Source organism: Alosa pseudoharengus, unplaced genomic scaffold (assembly GCF_046254945.1).
Source record: "Alosa pseudoharengus isolate Yale_2024_CS ecotype anadromous, Long Island Sound unplaced genomic scaffold, YU_APseudo_1.1 YU_APseudo_1.1_scf_10, whole genome shotgun sequence".
NCBI classification, from domain to species: Eukaryota; Metazoa; Chordata; class Actinopteri; order Clupeiformes; family Clupeidae; genus Alosa; species Alosa pseudoharengus.
This window is the reverse complement of record NW_027468565.1, coordinates 7,203,823-7,228,906: the sequence shown is the minus strand read 5'-3', so window position 1 is coordinate 7,228,906 and position 25,084 is coordinate 7,203,823. Positions and strand designations below refer to the sequence as shown.

Below are 25,084 nucleotides of genomic sequence, written 5' to 3'. Positions count from 1 at the left end.
GTGTGTGTGTGTGTGTGTGCATGTGTGTGTGATCCCTTGTCGTCCACCCTTGATCACAGTTCTTCGAAGGGAATGAAGATTAGGCCTGTTGCCTCCAATTGCCCAATTATATTTGGTGCCAAACTTCCCTGAGGATTGCTAATCGGTTGACAGTCTGAAAATACTTGCTCGAAAATTGACCAAAGTAATTAAAACACGTCCTATTAGGGTCAGGGACAGTACAATCAGCTAAGCATCAAACAACGCAAATCTGTAATGAGCATTCTATGAGGCCTCTCTTTTTTGTCACTAAGGGTTTCTGATGGTGAGAGCTTTGCAGAGCTGGAGAAGGACAATGGATACTCGATAACATGTAATGCTTGGCTGTCATTTTTAATGTGAAGTGTGCCACAGAGAGAGCAGAGAAGACTTTTTTTGTCAGACAAAAACTGGCATCTGAATCAACCCCTAACCATATATGACTCCTATCCTTTGTTTTGATCTACACATGTTTATTTTTATTGTCTGATACTGTAGTTCTCAACGTGTGTTTGTTTGTGTATCCCATGAAACTACCCACAGCATCTGGTTGAACTTTGCACCTCACCTGACATAAGGTTGTAAATAGTCCACAAGTCAGGGCAGTGAAACAAACCTACTGTGAGCCTTTTGTTCATTTATCATTGTGCGCTGCGCTGCCTCGAATGCCAAAGACATGCCACTTTCATCATTTATATGTACAATTCAGTATGTCACCATTCAAAGGAAAGCATTTCAACAAAACTATTTCTGAACCTGAAATTTTACCGTTGCTCTCAGTTTGACACACATCCTATTCTGTGGGCACACGTGTCTTCAGCAAATGATTAAATTAGCCATCAAGCACACACCACACACATTCACACACACACGCAGGTGTTTTCTTTCAGGCTAATCTCCTTTTGTGTGTATTCTGTCCACCTGCAGTGTGTGTGTGTGTGTGTGTGTGTGTGTGTGTGTGTGTGTGTGTGTGTGTGTGTGTGTGTGTGTGTGCAGCTTAACTTGTTTGTCCTGTCCGGTGTATTTGCACAGCACTTTTCCTTCACGCTTGATTGTATCAGCATCACTTCCCCACCCCTGTCATTCACCTTTAAATGCTCACCATCAGATCACAGCAGGTGGGTCCACAATGCCCAGGCCATGATCCAAAACTCGTTTATTGACTGTTCTGTTGGTGAAAGTGCAGCCAAAAGCCCCTCCAAAAGCGAATTACCAGAGAGGCCGCGCATGAGAAGCTGTCCCATAGATCAGGCCTGATGAGTGAAACCCCAAACCTCGTGATGTGCACTCGGAGCTGCTGCCCCTGGCATCTGGAAATAAACGCAAACCTGAGGCTCGTGTCTCTTCGCCCCTCTTTCCCCCCGGGAGGGATATCAAAGCACAAGAGTCTGTATATACGGAGCTTACAGCACTATGTTTGAAATGCTCTGTTTGCCATGCCCCTAACCGAAGCTCAAAGGCACGTGCTGGCCTCACACACACAGTCGCCGGCCCTCTCCATTGATACAGCGTTTATAAATAGACGGCAGAGGCTGAGAGCATGCCTGTTTGAACACCGAACAGACACAAGTGCATTATTTATAACAGGGCCACATCAAGCTTCACGGGCAAAGACTGAGTCTCCTGATATTTTTCCCATTTCACTTCCGTGGAGGCTTCTAATGAAAAGAGCACCAGCCATGGCAGTCACCTCTTAGCTGTAAATATTCATAAGGGGCCGGTTTCACAAAGCTTATTATAACCAGAATTCATTGTACCAAGATCATCCTTCTCAAGATAGTTAAGAACTAAATTATCTGAAGTCTGTACAGTATATCTACTACTATATCTCTTTTACTTAATGGATGAGTGGGCACTGGACAGGAAAGTCAGTGACCATTCTTTAGATGTTTATCAAGTCTGGGCTGGAAGTCCCTACAGTACCTCTGAAAAGTGAAGTGGAGCCATGCCCTTTCCTTAAACCTTTTGTTCTCGTAGGAACACGAGTTTGAAGTTGAAAAAAAAGTATTTTTGCTACTTATGTTTCCTCCCTCTTTAAGTCGGCTGCCACCCTTTCCATTCAGCGCGCTGCAAGCTGTTTTTTGTTTTGTCTCTTAGTTTGCATGCATGATGCAATGCCGGCCCGACTTGCAAAAAGCTTGTGTGTGTGTGTGTCTGTGTGTGTGTGGGAATAGCTACCGCGCTCTCCGGGGGATTTTGAATAGCGATGGCAGCATTTCCGGTGGAGGCCGTGGACGCCCGGAGACGTGCCACTAAACGGTTCACGCTTGTCCAGCTGGCACTGCGCCTCGGGCAGAATGCGAAATGCAATTTAGCATAACACATTTCACTCCTTCACTGGCTCTTTAGTGTGCACAAGGCTGCGAGGCTGCTTAAATGCACTGAGTGTCTCTGCGCTGGTGGGCGCTGGGGGGGTGGGGGGTGGGCGGTAGGGGTGGTAGGGGTGGTAGAGGGGGTAGATGAGAAGGCTGGGAGCGGAGTGGACTCCTGCAGCATATTGCGCTGTCAGAGGGGCCCTTCTTGTCAGCGTGTCCCACTTGGGGTCAACCTTGGAACGACTCCTGGCATATTGCGATCTCCCCGTTTTGCCCACAACATTGCCACCCACCCACCAGTCTCATTACGGGAGAAATTCTCCGGCTGGGCTTGTAGAGCCTGATTACAGGAGTGCCTGGGGCCAGATTGACCATGCACCTGTCAGGACGTGACAGCTCAGGGGTCTGGGGACGAGTGTGTGAGCCACTCCGACAGCCCACTGCACGTAATTTATGATGTCAAGGCCTTAGCCCTGCTCTCATGCAGCCCTCCACACACACACACACACACACACACACACACACACACACACACACACACACACACACACACACACACACACACACACACACACACACACACACACACACACACACACACACACACACCTCACACTGACACGCACAAGCTAGAGTGGTGGTGGAGGTGCATTCACACGTGAAAGCTTTCATAACTCTGGCTGCTCAGGGAGTGACGTTTGGGGTTGGAGGAGTACTTCTGCTTGTGCTCGCCTCGGCTCCAGAGTCTCACACACTGCTGCTGCTGCGATGCTGGATTTGTGGTTTTGTATGTGTTGTAGAGTTCATTGCCTTGAGGTTTTGGTCCCCTGCCTAATTTACCATGTAATCCCTCTCTGCAGACAGCTCACATTAGCACCACAAATTTGACACGCCGTTCATTTCCTTGTTGCTTTGTTTCTTGTCCATGCCTCATCAAATCCGAGACCGTTTGACCTTCTATGCAATCGATTGAGTCTGGGAAAAGAGCACTTTTTGCCTGTCTGCCTGCTTACATACCTGCTTACACTTTCACTGACAATCTGAAGCTGCATATTTACACTCTGCCATCCATCTGAGTAATTGCTTGATTAAATGTGTTTTTGGGCATGTCATCCGAATGTTGTTCCATTTGGGTGTGGAGGCATTTCATGCCACCGGTAATGGCATCATAATATCATTCTGTTAGTGCGCCCCCGAGCACATCAGTATAATGTGTAAGACTGCACAGTGCTGTGAGCGGCCATTAGCGTAGACTGGGGAGTGCTGACGCCCCACATCTTCCTTAATGCTCCTTGTTGGGTGTCAGAAGGCTTGATGGCCATAGATTTACACTAATGTGGTTGAGGGCCCTGTAGGATATATTCAGTATTTGGTGCACTCTGGTGCACAGCTGATTTGTAGCTTTTAAGGACAGGTAGTTTGTCAATGAATGCTGTGTGAGATGGATCGATCTGTTTCATAAGTTCATAAGGTGCTACCATCAAGTGTAGGGTCCATCAAAACATATTCATAGGAACTCAACAATTATAAAATATATCAAAAAGTGCATATAGACAAAGAATGTGTTTTGTGTGTGTGTGTGTGTGTGTGTGTGTGTCTTTGCACATGCACTCTCCATTGCACTCTTTGCACTACACCATTTGTTTGGTTTCTATGGAGGTGCTTAGAAAGCAGTTTCGGCCCCCAGCTGTGGCGCAACTGGCTGGGGCACCTGCACCGTACGCCGGCGACCCGGGTTCGATTCCCGCCCCGTGGTCCTTTCCGGATCCCACCCCTGCTCTCTCTCCCATTCGCTTCCTGTCACTCTCCACTTTCACTATCATTAAAGGCATAAAAAGGCCAAAAGAAATATACTTAAAAAAAAAGAAAAAAAAGAAAGCAGTTTCTCAGGACAGGTCAGGATCTCCTTCAAGTGTATTCATTACACAGACTGTACTTACCAAACCTCATCTCACGTCTATGATCCAGACCGTGGCCTCTGCCATATCGGATATCGATTTACATCTGTAAACAGACCTTTACACCTTAAACAAACAAGGATCAGTTGAGGGTGAGTGTGTCATGACCTCTGGGATTATCAGGATGCGTACAAAGTATGCATACGCAATGCATAGCTTAAGCCTCAAACTGTGTTTGCAACCTAAACTAAATTCAAAGTGAATGCGGCACCAACAGCATCTGTTTCCAAATAACGCTTGAACGAAGATCTGTTTTGGTGAAGAATCTTCACACACTGATGTGACTGATACAAAGAGTTCTGGGAACCTTGCACTTTCGGAGGGGGACTGGCGTTTGGGACCCATCATGGACCACTGCACTGGCTAAGCAATAGGAAAGGATATTTGTCCCATTTGTTGTTTGTTGATTTGCGTGTTTGTTTGTTCAGATCCAAGGATCTGGGATATGTCCTGGTGTCGAGAGCCTTGCGGGATAGTAAAATGATCTTCCTCTTCCTCCTCGTCCTCCTCGTCTCCCCACCCTGTCTGAGTCTGCTCTCTCAGCTGCCACACAGCAGCCTGCCTCCTGTGCCGCCATGGAAACCAGGCTCAAAACAAAAACATAACAAGGTTTGTGTGTGTGTGTGTGTGTGTGTTTGTGTGTGTGTGGCATGCACCTGGCTGGCAGCAAGTGTGAATGCCAGCTTTCTCACATGAGGTGAACACAGTAATTGGGAACATCCAGGGTTGAAAACTAATTTCAAAGTGCTGAATGACCACCATTTACAAATACCTCGTGGTCCTTTTTGGCCCCTGTTTTTGATAGCGATGGAAAATCTTATGACTAACATGAGAGAGGAGATACAGTGAGGACCATTGAAAACAACTGGCACGGGTGCTCACCCTAAGCAAACAAAGATGACTATTGCACAGATGAAGGCAAATTAAGTCCTATTGATCTCTCTCTCTCTCTCTCTCTGTCTCTCTCACACACACACACACACACACACACCAGCAATACAGCCTTTGTTGTGTGAATCATGTGATGTTGAAAGTGAAATAATAATGTCCAAGGGACATTTTTTCCACCAATATGACTAAATTATATGACAACGCCCTGCAACTCAGCTGTGGCCGAGACTAATTTCTGTTTTTGAGAAATGATTACCCTGTTGTTGTGTCTGAGTGTGTGTCTGCGCTTGTCTGCTAATAGGATTAAGGGATCTGCTGAATGTCCTCCATCTTTTTCAAATGGTGATGGCTGACTGACAAAGGGAACTGCTCTTCTCTTTTTCCACAGGTTTTATGAGTTTGGCATTTCCTTTCCTTTTCAGAGAAAATGCTACATCGACCTGAAAGGAGATAGACAGCACAGCAATAAGACAAGCCGAAAGATAAATGAGAATTTACTTTTAATGGTATGACAAAGACACAAAAGACAAGTAGAAATGCTAGACACAATGCACCGCAAATACTCACCACAAACACTGCTATTACTCCTATTATTCTTGTCCTCACCCCATGCAAAAGAAATATAAATATATATATACTGTATATATTGTAACATACAGCAATTACCAATAAACGATATATTAGTGAATATATGTGGTGCTTGTAATTGTAACAGCTGCTTTTAATGATCATTCATTTTTTCATTTTGAGTGCAGGGGTCCATAATGTTTGTAAGATTTTCTCCTTTCTCAAAATACTTACACCAATGTGCCGTGCTGTGGAGTGTGATTAAGTCATTAATACAGTAGCTCACACACCGAATTAGAGTTTGGACCAAAGAGGCAAATGTCTTGCTCCTGAGAACCTCTGATGAACGCTGCCTTGGCATGGATGTCATTGGGGTCTGTGCACATCCTGGTGACAGTAATACGTATAAATACGACATGCTGCAAATCCCCGTCTCATCTGTCACCCAATCCACGCATCCTGCAGCAAGTCCCCAACTCTTTCCTAATACCATTGCAGTTGCTATGGAGACTGTTTCGGAAGGGGATGGATGGGCAGTGGAGTAGAGTTCAGAGACTTTTCATCTAGTCTGTCTGACACACACTAAAGGCTGAACGCAAAGCCTCTGCCTGTGAGTTAGGTAAATATTGTACAGCATCACACTGTTCATGTGTGTGTGTGTGTGTGTGTGTGTGTGCGTGTGTGGTGTGTGCATGTGTGTGTGTGCGTGTGTGTGTGTGTGTGTGGGTGTGCAAGAGTGTGTATGCGTGGTAGCACATGTCTACCAGTCTCAGGGACATAATTCTGAATGTCTGATGTCCCTAAAGCAAAAAGAATGAGTGGACATGAAAGTGGACTAGAGGCCGCAGAGAATTAAAGCAATTTGTCACCTCTTTGACAACTGTTTGTCAACCCCGTCCAGTCCCCATGAAATATGCATGGGCCATATGGACTGGCATCAAAAGGTCGCCGCCGTTATTGTGAGAACAGCACTTTTTATGTCTGCTTGCATTTCATGCTGGGCAATTGGCTCCTTTTAATGAGGCAATTAACGGTACTCAAAGAATCATGGACCACACACTTCTTCTATGCCAGACCAATACAGGGGCAGGCCATGTAGTACGACTATTGCCAGTGACTCTCCACAACATTTTTACAGGCATCTGTTTCTCAAGATGTTATTAAGAATTAGGACATTAAGGCTTCAAGTCAGTAACTTACCCATACCTGTGTTTTTCCCTCATGAGGTCGTTCTGCCCTGAAGAGAATAAAGTAATCGTTCTCTGAATCACCCTCTGAAACCTAAGTAAGATGTTATACATGAAAAATGAATAATTGCAGTAATCATTGCACTCGGGGAACTCTGACATGACATGGTTTGTATCACGGATCATTGTGGCCTAATGCCCTGCGTCTGCGATCACGTGGCATGGCCATTAGGACGTCAAACAACAATAAAACGGTCACGCTGGATTTTAAAGCTCCAGTCAGACTGTCTTTTAGCCTCGTGAGTCTCATACTCTGTGTCCTACAGTGCCATAATGCTGTCTCTGCCAACTGCATGATGGGACCAATGTGGACATAAGCAAGGCATCTTCTTGATTATTGTTTTCTGTATTAGTTGGTTGAAGTCAAATGTTTTCACATCATTGAGTTAGTTAAATAAGCATCACATTGCCTATTGCAACAATATGTGTGTCTCGCCCTTATTTGTTTACTCCTCTGAGTGCCACTCTGTCCTGTGATGACGTCACCACTGGGTGCCTCTCGATCTGTCTGCTGTGTGTGTTTGTTCTGTGCCCATTGTTCTGCGTTTCCCTTTTCCCATTTCTCGATAAGTCCTGGCAGAGGCTTTCGACTTCTCACTGGCAGTCCACCCTTTCCCAAACAAAGCCTATAAATAACAGCGATTCCAGGGAACAACACAAATCCTCAGATGTCTCTGAATTCATTCAGACATTCCTGGCTGTAGACTGGTCCACCCACAGACTTCTGTAGTGTTCACTCTGACTCATGGTCACTGAAAGTCTGTCAGGGGAAAAAAGCCTGAACACATTAGACACACCCACACGATACACAAGCACCCATATACAAGTCATATTACAATAGAATTGTTCCTGTATTTAATCTGTGTATATCATACAGCAAATATATCATCAAACTATATGGTCATATACCATTATGACTAAATGTTTTATTAAAAGAGGATTCCGGTGTGATATTGACCTAAAGTGTGTTGAAACATGATACCGAATGTGAACGTATGTCTCATAGCTCACCTCGGCTTGTCCCCTGCAATCAGAAACTGGCGCTAGTTAGCCAATGCTACCAACACAGTGTTTCGTTGTGGTACCTCGGGCATCGGCCTAGCCATGCAAATAAATCACTGTTTTACACCATTTACGAGGCTCAAAGTAGCTCCATACGTCATTGGTAGACTTCCAAGGGCCTTGACATTTAAAACAAGACATGGAGAACTTTAAAAAAGCACTGGTAGTTTATTTACAAGACGATTTATACAGACAGTACCTTAAGGAATTTTACAGTTCAACGCCATCTTGAATTTAGTCACGATAAGTCGAGCGACTAGTACAAACGAACAGGTATGATAAGGAATCAGATTCCAAAAATAATTCAGTGGAAATGCATGGATTCAGTTGCTTCCAGCAGCAACTGGAATCCATGCATTTTCACGGAATTATTTTTGTTGTTTCTGTTGTTTCTGTAACAGTGCAGAAAAATGCAATATACTGTACGCAATATGCAATACAATATACTATGCATGAAATACAGACAATAAACATATTTGTACAGACAGACACAGCATAAAAGTAATACAAACACTACAAACAATACAAACAAAATCCAATGTAGTAATAAAAACAAAAGTAGATAATACAAGAAAAGAGACAAGGACAAGCACCATAAATGTTTTGAAATGATAATTCTACATGTACACATGGTTCAATAATGTGGGACATTTTTTACTTCTCCTCCACTTGAGATGATTTGGCTCTCTCTCACTTTGCATGCAAGGAATTTGGAAACCTGCTGTGTACCTTAACCACTGGTGACATGAGCAGTCTTATTTAACTGACATGGTGGAATAGCATCCAAGTAACGGCTGGTGACCCTGACAGCACAGCCGCCGAGTCTGTTGTCCTTGGTTGCAGCCAAATGGTGTAACAGCCCTGTGCCTGCACTATTAATACAATCCGTAACTGGCACAGTTCTGCAGATCCTGCGCTGCTAAAATATTAACTCTCACTTCTACTGAGGTAGGTTGCTTTAAGATATACAGTACAACTGCCAGGAGTGTGTTGAGTTTGAGGTTAACTATCTTTATCGCATGCAGTGCAGAAAGACCACAATGGCAAGAATTTATATTACATAAAAGCTGCATTTTACTTTGGATGACATTGTGTTTCGCCTGGAACTTTTTTGAATAAGTAGCACAGACTGTGGCCATCAATGAAATGATGTACATTTAAATATGTTTCATTTATCTCAAAATGCATTGATACAACCTGCCTTTTCCAACAAAAGAAAATGTTCTAATTAGCAGTGTTTCTCTAAGAAGCCAGAGGACCTCCCATGTTTTCCATGCACATTGGTGCACAGCAGTTGCCCCATAACTCATATTTGCCTTGATAATCTACTCGTCTGTGGGCTCATTACATTTCACCACCAGCAAATGGGCTAATCAAAGGAGAACAATGTGAGACACAGCCTTAGATCTGACCTTCAAGACGGATTTACATGCACACAGTCACACACACAGACACATGAACACTCCCACATATGCACGCGTGACATTGCCATCAAAGGGCACTGTGTCTATTGTGCTGTGAGGTCCTACTGTGCTGGTTGATTGATAGATGCAAACTCCCCGGCCATTTATTTTTTAATTTTTTAATGGAGGCATGCTCATTTGGTTACACAACGTAACATAACACAGGTGACCTCTCATTCACAGACCAAAGGCGTTTTCTGATAACGTTGCTGCAAAATGAATATGAAAAAAAAAGTCTTGTCAAACAGTGCTCACCACTTCCAGACATATTTCCTGTCATTTTGTATTCCGAACGATGACTTGACACCGGTGAAACCGCAACAAGGTTTTATTAGGTCCACCTGGGTTGTTTTCTTTTTAGATAGTTAGCTCGCTAGTTTTAGACCAGAGTTTTTTTTTTTTTTTAAAGATGTCAGGTGTTGAAAAGGGTCATCAGTACATTATTCAGACACTCTCAACAAAAAAAGCACACAACAAAAAAAAAGCAACCAAATAGACTCATAGATGCAAAGTATCCAGTGTGAGAGAATTTTCAATTTCAGGTGGATTGAGAGGTGTCACTGTGTGTAGAAGCACTGTGGAAACACTGATTTTCCCATTATTGTAATTAGGTATATATAATTTATAATATTTATAATTAGGACATTAACAATAATTGCCCACTGCACTGGACAGTTCCTGCAATGTAATGTGTCTGCACAATAGATTGACAGGCAGGTGAGCATTTACGTTGCATTTTCTCATCTACTTGACTGAGGCATGAGCCAAGCTTTATGGGGGTCAGTCATGTAAACTATCTGACTGACTATTGAGTCCTCGTGTTATAAATTGTTGAGGTGTGACATGCCATGCTTCTGTGGAAGAACATTAAAGACAAGTTTTCACTATTCAGTGTGTCACATTATAAGCAAAGAGATGGTCTGTACACAAAACTGACCAACTTTGACATAGAGAATGATAAAAACAATAGAAAGGTGAAGTAAAACAAACAAAAACACGAATAAATTAGTGAATTAATGAATCAGGCCTATACACTTAAGTAGGCTAATGTTTTCATAGTTCTAGATCTATTGGATTATTAGTAAAATATATAGGCTACCCCTTGTAGGGTGCATTAGGCTAAATGAAGAGTAAAATCAAAAGGGGAGAGAGCGAGCAAAAGAGGAGGTGTGTGTCTGTTTGGTGCATGCTACAGCGCCACACAAGGCGGGTTGAGTCTGGGAAACAGTAGACCACACAGAAGTACATTCACACACAGCGCCGCTGAACATGGATCAGTAACGCTGCGTCAGTCGCGCACTCGAGAGTGATCGAATCTTGCCGGCATTGTTACGGACAAGAGGAACGTTCGGAAAGGAACTCCGAAACAATAAAAATGACATTTAAAAGTAACAGCAGCGGTGATCTCTCCAGTGTTTCCGTGTCTAAATCGTCAGGGATTTGCGGACTCTTTGCGTGCCTGTGCTTTACGTCGAAGTGGCAATGAGGAGGAACTGTCATAAGGCAGCGTGCTGGAGTCTGACTGTACATTTACAGTCATAGTTCAAGTTGCATTTGTGAGAAATAGGGGCGAGGAAAAGCAGCCCCGGGTAACCGCGACAAGCACGCGGCAGAAGACACGTCAACGGGCTTCTAATGTTTATCACCGGGCTGCTTTTGCTCTCGTACTGTCGCCTCTGGTAACGATTTCAGGTACTGGGGGCATTTATATTATCCTATAATGCAAGTAAAAAAACAACGGTCCTCAGAAAGGAGCCCCGAGGACACGCAACGAGATGACGTGCAGAAAAAGAAATCATGCTTCTCAAATATTAAGATATTCCTCGTGTCGGAATGTGCACTGATGTTGGCGCAGGGCACGGTTGGAGCATACCTGGTGAGTAAGACGTTTTCAGTCAGTCTCTCACTTTGCAGCTAGTTTTGATATAGCCTATTGCTGACAACATTGTGTCTAACTTAGGGTAGCTCAAACATCAGCTCCAGTAGCATCAGGTCGTTGCTTTGATTCTGAAGTAGGCTAATACAGTAGGCTATGTTTATGGGAGTTGCTAGCTTGCTGCTGCTGATGCATGTGCGGTGGCTGACTTGACAAGGTAAATAGCAGCTAGTCCTTGACTCAGTTTAAAAATAGTCAAATGCAATTACCTGCGAACCAAGGTTACATTGCGTTCTAGTTAAGATTAGTGCGAGGAGTAGTCTACCATAACAGGTATCTTTCCCTGTTTAACCTTGTCCCCTGTCCGCTCCTGTCAGCGAAATGCGCCACTGTTCCATCCTGTCCATCCAACCTGGGATAAGGGTGTCCGCTTATGTAGGATATGCCCGGCCGGCACATCAAAACGGACCTAAACTTCATGTCGATGTCGATGTGAATGTGAAATTGACTATTTTCTGAATCAGAATTAACGCTATGTGCATGTTACATCTGTAGATGTTAACCAAGTCCTGTATAAAAAATAACTCTTTCCGTCTTGGACGAAAAAAAACAACAGTCACGACCTAGAAATTTGTCTGGTCTTATATCAATCTAATATCACTACAGTGATGGTGCAAAAACATCAAAAAACAATGTGTGAAAAATGTAGTCTTGAGTAGCCTACAGCATGCTATGCGGTACAGTTATGTGAAGAAGCCTCGTTATGCGAAGAAGTATTCATACAGTACTTAAAGGCTAGCTACCAACTATTTACAGAATGCCAGTAGTATAGTAGATGTCAACATGGGTCATAACATAACTTTAAACTTTTAAGTTCCACTTGCGTTTGCAAACATAAAAGCTACCAACCCCATGTGTTGGCAAAAAGTTATGGAAAGTCTTCTAGCCATAGTTTGGATTTGTTGTGTGCCCCTAAACCACTTTGGTTATGGGAATGATGACAGAAGGGCATGGTATGTGGCCTTTCCCAGATTATGTGGAATTTTGGAACAGAATCTTTTGTCTTTGCATGCCCTGACTTTGAAGTTCGCTTATTAGAACCACAAATCAAGACCATCAAACAAAATGTCCATAATGACAGTGCAGGCTTAGTTTAAGGACCATGCAATTATGGTAGTTGGTAGCTTTTATGCAGGCTTAAGGAACTTAAATGACAGAATATTGACGTTTTTCAGTCTTCTGTCAAGCAGTGCCTCATTGCACAGACAGAAGTCAGCCCTCTCTACCAAACAGTTAATTTGAAGCACACTTTTAAGCCACAGCTATTTAATCTCTTTAAGCAGTATCTTCTCGGTAGGTGGATAGGGCTGTCATGGAGTTGTTGTCATGGTTCTGCTGGAAGGGTATTAGCAAAACGTTTAACGAATCCCTTTTCACTTTGAGCCATGCTAAGCTGCTCGCCTGAGCCAGAGGAAGATCTAGCCAAAGTACAGCTACACTCCACCTTCACTCTCTCTCTCTCTCTCTCTCTCTCTCTCTCTCTCCCTCTCTCTCTCATGCTGACTCAAAGTGTGGAGGGCTGCGCCCAGTATGCATGCCTCTGGGGTGTGTCCCTCTGCTATGTTTAGGTTCTGATGCCACGATGGAAAGAGTTGGGAATCTGGATCTGTATGCGCTGGAAATTCCCTAGTTGCGATTGTCATTTATTTGGGATTTCTGTCCTAATTTGGTGCGTCTTGTAGCCTACAGCACAAGGCCCTGTCCTCCACCAGGCCATGCTACGGGAACGGCTGGCTTACTCACAGACAAGTCATCAGAGTAAATGAGAACATGTTTGCTTTTAACAACGGGTTATTTTGCGAGGGTGTGTGTTTGGGTGTGTGTGCTTGCATGCTACATGCTACATGTTTTGACAGTGACCGGAGACACACACACACACACACACACACACACACACACACACACACACACGTACACACACACACACACACGTACACACACACACGACACACACCCCAGCCAGTATTTGTAAATTTGCAAATGTGTGACCTGGGAAAGGGTCACGTGACACCCCTCCAAGCGAAAGCAGTGCTATTCAATCCTCATCTGTGGTGGTGGCTTTCCTCAGTCACATCTCACCTGCTCACTTTGCAAGCCCCTGAAACCGGGCACCACCCCTGGGGAGAGCCTCCTGACACCGGCCTGACCCCTCCTGGGGCCTGCTGTCGTGTTTAAGCTCCCATTGTTTCCTGCCATTTGAATACAAGGTGTGGAAGGGGATGTGGACGCAGAGTCAGAGAATGCAGCTGAGAATCTGCAAGGCTGTGGATATGTTCCATCAGTATAGGTGTAATTGTGAATTGCACTGCAAATGTCTGTTGGAATGGGAAACGTGTGTAATAAATTAAATAGGTCATCCATTAGATCCATATACAATGAGTCACCACTGAGAATGACTGTGAAGGCGTCGGGTTGGCTTAGGCCTGTAAAAGTAAAAAAAAAAAAAGGAAATATAAAACAAACCCTATCTTCAGTTCTAGAGAAATGACCTGCATGTAATCTGTTCTTAAGCCTTGGGAACATGTATTGTGTTTGGTGACACTTTTGTAGATAACTGGGCCTGTGGTTTGGCTGTCAAGTTTCATATCTTTTTCAGGCAAATAATGTTGCCTGACAGCAGTAGGATGTTTAATGACAGCTCCTCACCTCTCACTCAAACATGTTTGATAACCGTGCTTGATAAAGTGTCAGCCTTGCTCTACTGTTTTAATTTTATTTTAGTGGAGAAAAAGAAGCCAGCAGAGTGAATGATTTCAAATTGTTCCCTATAGTTTAACATACAGCTACAGTTGGCCTAAAAGTCGGTCCTTAAATCTAAACTGAGGCAAATCCCAACAGTGACGTTACACAGCGCTTTAGGTGCCTTAATATGAATTTCCCATGACTTGCAGAGCCGGACAGTAACGGAGTACATTTACTTGAGTACAGTACTTGAGTACAATTTTGAGGGATCTGTACTCCAAATATTTTGTAATATTGTACTCTTTACTCCACTACATTTCTATCCATAACCGTGAGTACCCGTTACTACTTCTAAAAAAAAAGGAAAAAAGAAAAATCTCTGAAACCCTCAATTTGTTGTTTCCCTCTCAAACGTGATTGGATTGTGCAGGCGCCACTGATTGGGACAGCCTATCAGCAATCACCTTCAGCTTTCCGCCAAAGTCAACTCCATGGTCAGCATGGAGTGTGCCAACCTGTGGCCCCACCTCGCCAGACTATTTCAATTTTCTGAACAAGTTAATGATAGTTTTCGCTTCAAGTGTTTCAATTACAAAATAGTATTTTGTATTTGAAATATGTATTTTAAATACATGTATTAGACATACTGCCCATCCCTGGCAACATGGTAAAAAGATGAAAATGACTTGATTTTACTTCCAATTCATTTTACATTCTCCAAGGTATTAACATTTTTCATATCTCCACGTAGGACGTTTCTGTACATAAATGTAAGCACTGTGGCAGTATATTTAGAAAATGTAGGCTACTCTTGTACCCTTGATACTCAAGTACTTTTAAAAACAAGTACTTCAGTACTTTTACTTAAGTAGACATCTGACTCTACTTTTACTTGTACTTGAGTAAAATTTAGCAAAGGGTATCTGTACTTTTACTTAAGTAATGAAGCTGTGTACTCTGTCCGCCTCTGATGACTTGCTGGCCCGCTGTTGTTGAACGGGGATGGCACAGCTTTGATTCTGTACTTCAGGTAAACAACTCTGACTTGCAGCCCAGACAACCAAGCAGTATTAGGCAGAAACAGCATTAGTTGTGGGTACAGCTCCTTGATCTGATCTCCCCGACAGGAGACTGAGGCTTTTTACAACAAGATTGTCCATTGAAACAGGATATTTAAGCAGCGGCACAGGTCCGGGTGGGTTTAGCCTTTCAGCATTCTAAACAGGTGAGGTAATGGGGAAGCTTGGAAGCCGTTCATGTAAATTCCTGCAGACAAGTTTGATGTGCGGTAAGGCACTAAATAAAGCAGTCTCCAGGGAGGTGTTTAAATACACTGGGTTCAGGAAGCCAACCCCATCTCAAACAAACCAGACAGGTTTTTTTCCCCATTCTGGAATGTTCTCTGCCTGTTTGAATAACATTTAGGCTTCTCATAAACTGTATCTGGTGTTTTTGTCTCTCCCTGTCTCTTTTTCATGTTTGTTGTAAATAATTGCATTTCTCACCATGGAACCTGAAAGGGGTGTTTGGATCGCTGACAGATAGGGATGTATGCACGGCGCGCTGGCGGTGGTGAAGGTGATTTTCACTACCTGAGACTTAGGCTTAGCCATCCGTCACCTGAACATAACCTGAAAGGGGAAGAGGCCTATCGACTCTGACCAGCTGCCACCACTGTGGTGTGATGAGGTGACACAGACCCTGAGCTTAAACCAATCTATGCCAGGAGCTCGCGCTACGCCATTAACAGGTTGCTGGGGGTTTCGCTTGGAAAACGGAAACAGATGGCGATGTTTCCAGACCCCTCACCTCACGCTTCCAGAACTGGTGGTCAGCCACAAAAAAACACACACATGCACACAAACACACATACACACACGCACGCACGCATGCTCGCACACACACACACACACAGGGCCCTGGTAAACAAGGCACTGAGTCAGGGCCGTGTGATTCATGAACACACACACACAAGTACATAGACACATTTTCAAACATACACACACACATCTTATCATACACCACACCGCCACACACACACACACACACACGCACAAACACACACAAGCACATACACACAGATCACAGCCTGGTTCTTACACGCTGTCTGTAAATGAGTGTATAAGAGGGATGTGTGGGATCATGTCATCATGTCATCTTCTAAAATTAAATTCAAATCATTCAAATGAAAATCTTCTTAAAATTCAATGACAGCTGACCTCATGTAAAATATAGGCCTAGGCCTAATGCGGAAGTATTGTGCACCCTTACTATCTAAAAGCATAATTTATCTACCTAAATGTTACCCTAAATCCCAATGACTAAAATTCCCATGGTCCGTTATTTGATTATTTTAGTCTCTTCCATGGCTGGTCTTTTTCTATTCTGGTGTCTGCCGCTCTGAACATACAGTGCCAGAACTATCCTAAGTTAATGTTGGACAGCGCTTTGGGATTTGGGCATGAACATTACCATTCAAGGACATTTAGAACAAACCTCAAAATAGTCTTACCATTTTCTCTGTGAACATGTGGTACAATACCCTTTGTGAGGCCTGGATTTTGTTGGGCTTTTGTGGGGCATCAATGAAGACTTTTGTTAAATCTCTTTATGCTGTCACAATACTTAAAAGATCTGTTCTGTCAGCATCAAGAATTATTTTGTCCTTTGTGTCGCGGACGTTGACTTCTTATTCTGTATACATATTTCAAGACTAGAGCATTTTGCTTTAATGGGTCTGTATGAATTAGTCCAAGTTTATAACAACGTTTTACCCCGTCCATACAATTATGCTTATCTTCTACTGTAATAACTTATGAAGCTAATGACAAGGGAACAGTTTGTATAGTATACAGGAACAACTATTGTTTATCATCACTGTAAGTGGAGTATGAAATGTAAGTAGTTGTGCAGGTCTGAGGAATGGATGTTTTCTTATGGGCCCTGAGTCATTGGAAGAACATTTGTTTACGTCTCATATAAATGTATACCATGACATTTCTAGGCCTACATTCTTGACTGGATATTGTTTGGGTAATATTGCATAACTTGTATATGTGTAACACTAACACTGGGGATTCTGTCAGAGCAGTGACATTTAGCAGACTTACAGAAAAGAGTTGTTGTGTGTGTGTGTGTGTGTGTGTGTGTGTGTGTGTGTGTGTGTGTGTGTGTGTGTGTGTGTGTGTGTGTGTGTGTGTTATGTTCCTTTCCTTCTTTTCTACTGGCATTAACAACCTGCACCATCTATTTGGAGAGATAACATATTTTTAAGTGAGCAACCAGAGTAGTGTCCACTTTCACAAAGACGGGGAGTCAGCATTGCAACAGCATTTATCAAAAGCATCTCAGCTGGGACCAAAATGAATAGCATCTGAGAGAGAGAGAAGTCTTGAAGTCAGTGCACTCTAAAGGAAACCGATTAGAGTAGAGGGCACAGCCTCAATAGCATGGCCCTTTCTCATACACAGCACAGTATTTCTCTCATACTTGTCTGGCAAATATGGAAAAAAAATGGGTTTGCTGAATGGCTGGATTTAGTGTCTCATAAATGGCCTCATATGCCTGGGGCAATATCTATATTTGAGGTCCCAATGATAAAATGTTAAATTTTTCTTCTCTTTTGTATCCAGTAATATGAATCTAATTCAGTGTAAATTACGTACACTTCTTAAAATCGTCCATAGTCTTTTGTTTACTTTTACTTTCATGTGTCATTAATGCTGTTGAGCTTGTTGTGCTATGCCACCATACCAGTCTGCTTAGGTGATTTCCAGGATGGAGATGTCACATAATTTCTTCCCTCTGTTCTGGATTCTGTCTCTTTTTCCTGATCACAATGAATGTGCTCATATCTGAGATTCCAATATCTCGTTCCTCCCCTTTGACTTACCTTAGCTGGTACTTCCGAATCCCACTTCGGATTGTCAGGGTCAGGGCCTCTATCTGTTTGCCCTGTATGGAAATAGACTGGTTTTCTGGGAACTGATAGAGCTGACTTTGACTCTAGCATATTCACCCTATTAAAACAGTGTTACATTTCAGTTCATATCTTTGTAGTTATTATTATAAAGATATATAATTGCATTGCCAGATCTGCCACCTAAAATTAAATTGTGTAAAATATATAATAGGTATATTTATCCTTCTTACTGGAGTAGCATTTGATATAGGCCTACTCTATGTACAGTATATCTGTGTAATTAGTTAGTCATATGTTACTTTATATTTTACATATATTATTTACTTGTCTCCCAGGTGAGTGTGCTTACTACGCTCGAGCGTCGCTTCAACCTGCAGAGTGCTGACGTGGGTGTGATCGCCAGCAGCTTTGAGATTGGCAACCTAGCCCTCATCCTGTTCGTCAGCTACTTCGGGGCGCGTGCCCACCGGCCCCGACTCATCGGCTGCGGCGGTATCGTCATGGCGTTGGGCGCGCTGCTCTCGGCGCTGCCCGAGTTCCTGGCCAACCAGTACGAGTTCAAGACGGGCGAAACGTGGCGCCGGACTGATATAGGCCGCGACATCTGCTCCAATGCCTCGTCGACCAGCTTCGACGACCAGCTCGAAGAGGAGATCTGCAGCAACAGAGCTAACACCAATATGATGTACCTGCTGCTCATCGGGGCCCAGGTGCTGCTTGGCATTGGAGCCACACCTGTTCAGCCCCTGGGGGTGTCCTACATTGACGACCACGTCAAAAAGAAAGACTCCTCCCTGTACATAGGTGAGTTTTTGTGTGTTAGTGTGTGTGTGTGTGTGTGTGTGTGTGTGTGTGTGTGTGTGTGTGTGTGTGTGTTTTGGGGGATGGCCTGTGGCATTTATGATTTATGGTGCTTTGATTTCCTCTAAAGTGACTGAACGTAATCACTCTTGAAAATTGGGCCAGGGGTGTATTCATTTATTACTTTGCTTGCCCAAAGTAAACGATGAACAACATTCAATTTTGTTATCCCCCTGAAGCCCCAAAATAGCGTAAAAGCAGATTGTTATCAAGGTGATTTGTTCGATGGGAACGGGCTCCAAGGCAACAAAAAAATTGCTCACCTTCAAAGCGGAAAGCCGTGTTTACCTATTAGCATATAGTGCCATGAGCTTGCGTGCGTACCTTCTGTGTCATTGTAGTCTGGATATGTGCTCTCTGTGATAATTTGTCCCTTTCCTCAGAGGGTAACCTTGACCTCATGATGGTAAGAGGCCTGTTTGCAATTGCCTTTATGAATGGGGAAATGAAATGGGGCTTTTGAGGGAGCTTTACATACATACATACACACACACACACACACACACACACACACACACACACACACACACACATGAAGGTGCACATGAAGAAAGCAGTTCAGGGCAGATTGGCAAGTCAGCGCTCTCTTTCTATCTTTCTCCTTTCCCTCTCCCTCTCCCTTTTCTCTCTCTGACCCCACCACCCCCCACCCTTCCTCTCTCTCTCTCCCTCTCACTCTTAAGTCCCTAGTTCTCTAACACACTCTGTCATTCCAACTCTCCCTTTGCCCCCACCTCTCTCTCTCTCTCTCGCTTTTGACCATCTGCTGACTTGGCGGTTTTAGGTATGAGAGTGCATTGCCCAGAAAGCACTTTGTGAGCAAACCTTAAGGAGCAGATTATTTTTTTGTGAATGTGCCCTGAGGTAAACATTTTTCTCCAGGAAATTTATGGATGCATGCGTGTCTCTCTAAGCCTTCAATTGTAGTGTAGGTGCCTTTTTTCCTGAACAAACAGTTGTTCAGCCTGTCTGTGTTTGAAATAGTTTGCTGCCCGTAAAGTCATGGAAACATCTCAGTAATGAAAGAGATGCATGTCTTTCAATAGGTTCTGTCATGTCAAGACAAAGAACAAGTATTGGCCAAAAATACCATGACTTATGATTAATAAATGGCTAATTTAGATTTTCTGGCAATATTAAAATAGTACGTTCAAGAGAGCCAATGCTTTTGTAGGCCTCTGGAATTTGCAGACTGCAGGTGTGATTAAGAGCCATAATTTGTAATGATGGAATAAAGGATTTAGTTCTGTAATGTGAACTGAAGGAAACATGTGATCAACAAGCTCTTTCCTGATATCTTTCACTTTTTTGCAGTTGTCAAGGTGATAGATGCAAAGCTTTGAGTGATAATACAGCACATCCGCACCACCCCTTGGCTTGCTTGCATGTTGTCGGTGATAATGAGGGCTGTTATCTTTGTAGATACAGGCTCTCACCCTTAACAAGGCTTGCACATTTTTTCCTAATTTAACACCACAGTCCTGACATTGACTCATTTGTGGCATATGCATTCTGGCCTTTGATGACACTTAAAAGACCTGTTTAAAAGGTTTCAACTTTGGCCGCCCTTGTTCAGAGAAATGAATGAGGGCCAGGGCATTGGAAGAAAGGGTCTAAGTAGCCCTTAATATCCTTTAGTTTCAGTTTCATTGTAAATTAGCTATCTTTCATGAGAAACAGCCTTTTTCTTCCTTCCCCTGTGATATGGCGGCGGTGGATGTCATCATGTTGAGCAACAGGCCATTGCAATAGTTTCATTCCATTACAGCGCATTAGGGGAAAGGAAATGTGGTCACTCTCACAGTGTTTTCACACGCTCTCTGTCTCAGTAACTCATCAAAGTGACACTTAATAGCGTCATTGTCACAGGGACAAAATCAAGGAGCAGAGGCGTCTTCTCTTCTGTCCGTTCTGTGCGATTTTGGCCCCACGTTAGAATCTTTATAGCTCCCCTTTTGTTGTCGACGGTTTTGTTCTTTTCATGTCGTTCCACGGCCATTTGTCGTGGCTCTTTGTTTGGGCTGGCCACTGGCGAAAAAACAACAAACAGGGCCCAGTGAAAAGCTTTTGGCGGCGGGGGTGACCGTGGCTGCTTGTTGACAGCGTACGGCGCGAGGAAATCTACTCACATTGATTAAAGTTTGGCAGGCTCAGGGAGGGGAGATTTGGAGCTGTTCTCCACCGATAAGCTGCGCGGCGGGCGACAGGGGAAGTGCGCGGCAAGGGTTGGAGAACAATGTCGCATTGAACTGCAAGGGCCGCGGCCTCAGCTGATGCTTCTAATCCAGCGGCCGCAGGCGCGTCATGTGCTGGTGGACGCAATGAATGGGCCAGATTGTTACAAAGTCTCTAAGATTTTCTTTCTCTTAACCGGTAATTTATTCTAACTGGGCAGACATTCAGTACACAGTGGTGTATGCATGCTAGTGTTTGTTATTCTTGTTTACCTTTTTATTTCTATGGTACAATACAGGCCTTTATGATGGATCAGGAGAGGGTTGCATTCTCACAAAAGTTTGGATTGGTGCAAGCCTAGATATATTACCATCTGTATTGGAGTGATTAAATTAACTTATTTGTCATTGTGCTGTATTATATTCTTTCTTGCAAAAGATGAACTATTAAAGTGTTGTTTTTGTTTTTGGATGACGTACTGTTTAAAGGCATTGCAATATCAGGCCTGGCACAGCTCCTTGTGAATTCTGTGGCTACCTAGCACTAGCATGGCTGCTTCATGCTTGACAATGAGCTAAGATGGCAGTTGTAATTGGGTTTAATACCCCAAGGCCTCTAGTCATCAAGGTTAATGGATGGACTGCAACATTCTCTCTCTCTCTCTGCCTTTCTCTCTCCTCCTCTCTTGCTCCCTCACTTTCTCAGTGTGATGACTTAAATGAGCCACGTCTGTGTGCTGATTGGCCCCCAGTTGCATTGTGTCTCTTGTCATGGCGCTCCCTGTCAGACTTTGCAATGCCATCTTATCTGCTCAGGGCTTTGCATTTGCTCGTCAGCCTCTGCTAACACTAATCTCTGGCCTAGCGCTCTCTCAGTGCACAAGTCACCCCTGCCTTTCCCAGCATCTCACTGTCGATGTCTGTGAGGAGGCACAATGGGCTGTGTTCAATAATAATCTGTGGGGAACAAGACCCACCCAACCCAACCCACCTCTTTTTGGGGGGAGGAAGAAATGAGTGACTGTGGCGCCAGGCATGCTCTCTTGTCTGGCTGTGTAATCAATCTCCTGGTTTGTCAGCTGTTATCTTTTCCTGAAAAATGCCCACTCATAAATGACTCCCAACAGCTTTCGTCATCGCTTTGAATTTGAAATAGCCCCGATGCTTGTGTTTACATTCAGCCAAGAGCTGGGAGATAATGTGGAGCGGGATGCTCACCACCTGTTAAGCCATGGCAACGGCTGGAGTATTCTCACTTCTCACAATGGAGAAACTGAGAGCTGTGCTTCCTCACTGATGATTCCTTGTAAGTTATACAGTGCACATCATATAGGCATATCTAAATAAAAAAATTAGGGAAAAAAAACCTGTGTGCTTGCATAGCTGTGTCTATGTGAGAGAAGGTATAGTGAGAGTCTACGCTTTGGCAACACTTTTCCTTTAAATGGTTATGCCAGTTGCATACTGAATTGCTTTTGAAATTGAAAAACTGGGAGGGATAATTTGTGCTGTGTAGTAGTTGGCATAAACAGTATAGGCCAAGTGCACTGTGTTCTAGTATGTTCTGCTAAGGGAGAAGAGGTGCCTGGGCGATTTATTGCTGTGATTACTCCCTGACACCACGAGGTTACCCCCATAGATCCACGTGTCAGCTGGCAGCAGGAAGTGGATTCGGTCGGCGCGGCAGGCTACCTTACAGTCAGGCAGCCCAGCGCAGCGCAGCACAGCGGGGTCTGGAAGCGTCGGCAGCATTCATATTTCATCTGCCTGCGACCGAGCGAGCTAGCGAGCGAGCGGGCCGAGAGCGAAAAGCTCCCGGAGTGAGAAAAACTTCCAGTCTGGCCCCAATAAGGCGTCATTATCCACTAATGAGCTTTTGTTATCAAATGCTGTTCATGCACAGTCTGAACCACTGCAAAGCCATGCAGGAGACTGGGGTCTGTAAGGCTTCGAGCTGCTTGTCCTGTTAGGACTTTCTGCTTTTCTCTTATTTTGAAAGCACTAGTGAAATATCTACCAGTCATGTTGTTCATTGGCAGAATGAACAAATTAGAATGACAGGACAGCTGTGTTATCTAGTTATCTAGACACTTTGCTGAAGGGGGGGGGGGGGGCTTTTTAGTCAGTCAGTAGGCATGCCAGGAAGCGCTTAACGTTTGCCCCGTGCCATATGAGAGCATTACATCACTGGCAACCGAGCACTGTTAAAAATGCACTCGCAGGACTGGAGAGACAGAGAGGGCGAGAGAGAGGGAGATGGAGAAAAAAAAAAAAGAGAGAGAGAGAGAGAGAGAGAGATGTAGGAGTGGGGCGGTAATTACAGAGTGTGCCTGGAATGCCAACCAGCCCGCAATGAGGTGGGTCTGGACGGCCCCAGCCGTGCGCACATACCGCGGCCTCTACGAAAAACAACTACCACCAGCGGGCTCCTGCAGCTCTCCGCGGCTCCGAGGAGCTACTCTACTGCACCAAATATAAAAACAGTCGAGAGGGTTCAACTGTTCAAGTGCCTCGCTCCTGCTGCAAAGTGGAACAGTGGGTTAGTAACCGCTCCCTGCAGACTTCTTTGATACTCCTATTTTTGTTTTTATGTTTTTTTTTTTTTTTGCCCTACACATTGCTGGAGAGTATTGTTACAGCTCAACATAAAGTACAGTATGTACAGTGCAAACAGACACTGTAAGCGCGCATTTGCTGAGGTGGATTGGCAAGTCAGGACCCCCTCACCTCAGGCTAAAATTAGCCTGCCGACTAGGATTGCTTCATACACTGCCCCTGCACTGATAAACAAAGCACTTACAAGATTAACTTGTTTCCATGTCTAGACTCTTTTTTATTTATTTATTTTATTTTTTTGTTTGGTTCTTTTCGTTCCTGTCCAAAGCAAAGAAATCTAAAGAAAAGGGCCTTGAGTCAACAGGCACTTGGTTCCCAGCACTTTCTGACCTTTTATGGTCCACTTCTAATTCTGGCACGTCCCCACAGACTGTCGCTTGCATAAATATACAGATATACATGAAGCAGGGTGGAGCGGGGGGGGGTGGGGGGGTTGAACTATGGCACTCAATAATGCATGACACCCACCCGAAGGACTTCATTCTGCTTTGCTTCACAGGCCTTTTAACACCAGCGGTCATGTGCTGTAACATGACGCCTATGAGTCGACTCAGAGGACTGTGTTAGTTTTGGAGGTGCGTGTGTGTGAGTGCGAGTTTGTTGTTCCACGAGGTGCCTAATTAAGAGTGTTCCCTCTTTGCTGCTGGATGCGTGAGGAGTAGATCTAGAAAATGAGCAATAATTAATGTTTGATTAATGTTTTAAGGGAGGCAGGGTTATAAGCATGATGTACAGTATCTGCTCTTCCTGACATCTAATTAACCATACCACATTTGATGCTCTCTGACACACTAATGGAAGATAACCCTAACATGTTGTAACTTATCAAAAACGTTTTTTCTTCAAAAGCCTTTCTGGAGTTGATTGACAGGGCTATGGAAGATCTAAATGGAAAGGGTGACATATACCATGATCATGATCTCTTTATGAAGTTCAGTTTTATAAGTTGTATGCGCAGAAATGTGTGTTTGTGTGTGTGTGTGTGTGTGTGTGTGTGTGTGTGTGTGTGTGTGTGTGTGTGTGTGTGTGTGTGTGTGTGTGTGTGTGTTTTCGGAATGTTTCATGTGTTTGCTGAGGTTTCGGGGCAGAACGCACACACACGCACATTCCCAGTAAAGAATGCTTGGCCTGTCCCTGTTGTCCCCTGGCCTGTGAACATATCATGCTGTGCTGTACTGTTGTCCAGTCCAACACCACCCCACCACCCCACCACCCCACCGCCCGCTCTGTGCCCTGTCATCCTGCGCTGCGCCAAACCCGAAACGACACGCAGACCCTGCTGACGGGGATGAGGTAGGCAGGGAGACAAAGCTTCAAGTCTTCTCCCCTGCCTGGGCTTTAAGAGGGGCTTGGGGACGGCCTACAGCTGATG

General features: G+C 44.1%; 1 protein-coding gene across 1 annotated transcript in view; it reads left to right on the top strand.

The window, feature by feature from the left end:
• The first annotated feature begins 10,752 nt into the window (after positions 1–10,752).
• slco3a1a (solute carrier organic anion transporter family member 3A1a) overlaps positions 10,753–25,084 on the top strand; it is a 52,728-nt gene continuing 38,396 nt past the window's right edge. Inside the window, exons 1-2 of the mRNA XM_076262393.1 lie at positions 10,753–11,397; positions 18,397–18,865. Coding sequence (XP_076118508.1) covers positions 11,242–11,397; positions 18,397–18,865 — 625 coding nt within the window. The 5' untranslated portion in view covers positions 10,753–11,241. The remainder of the gene's footprint in view (positions 11,398–18,396; positions 18,866–25,084) is intronic.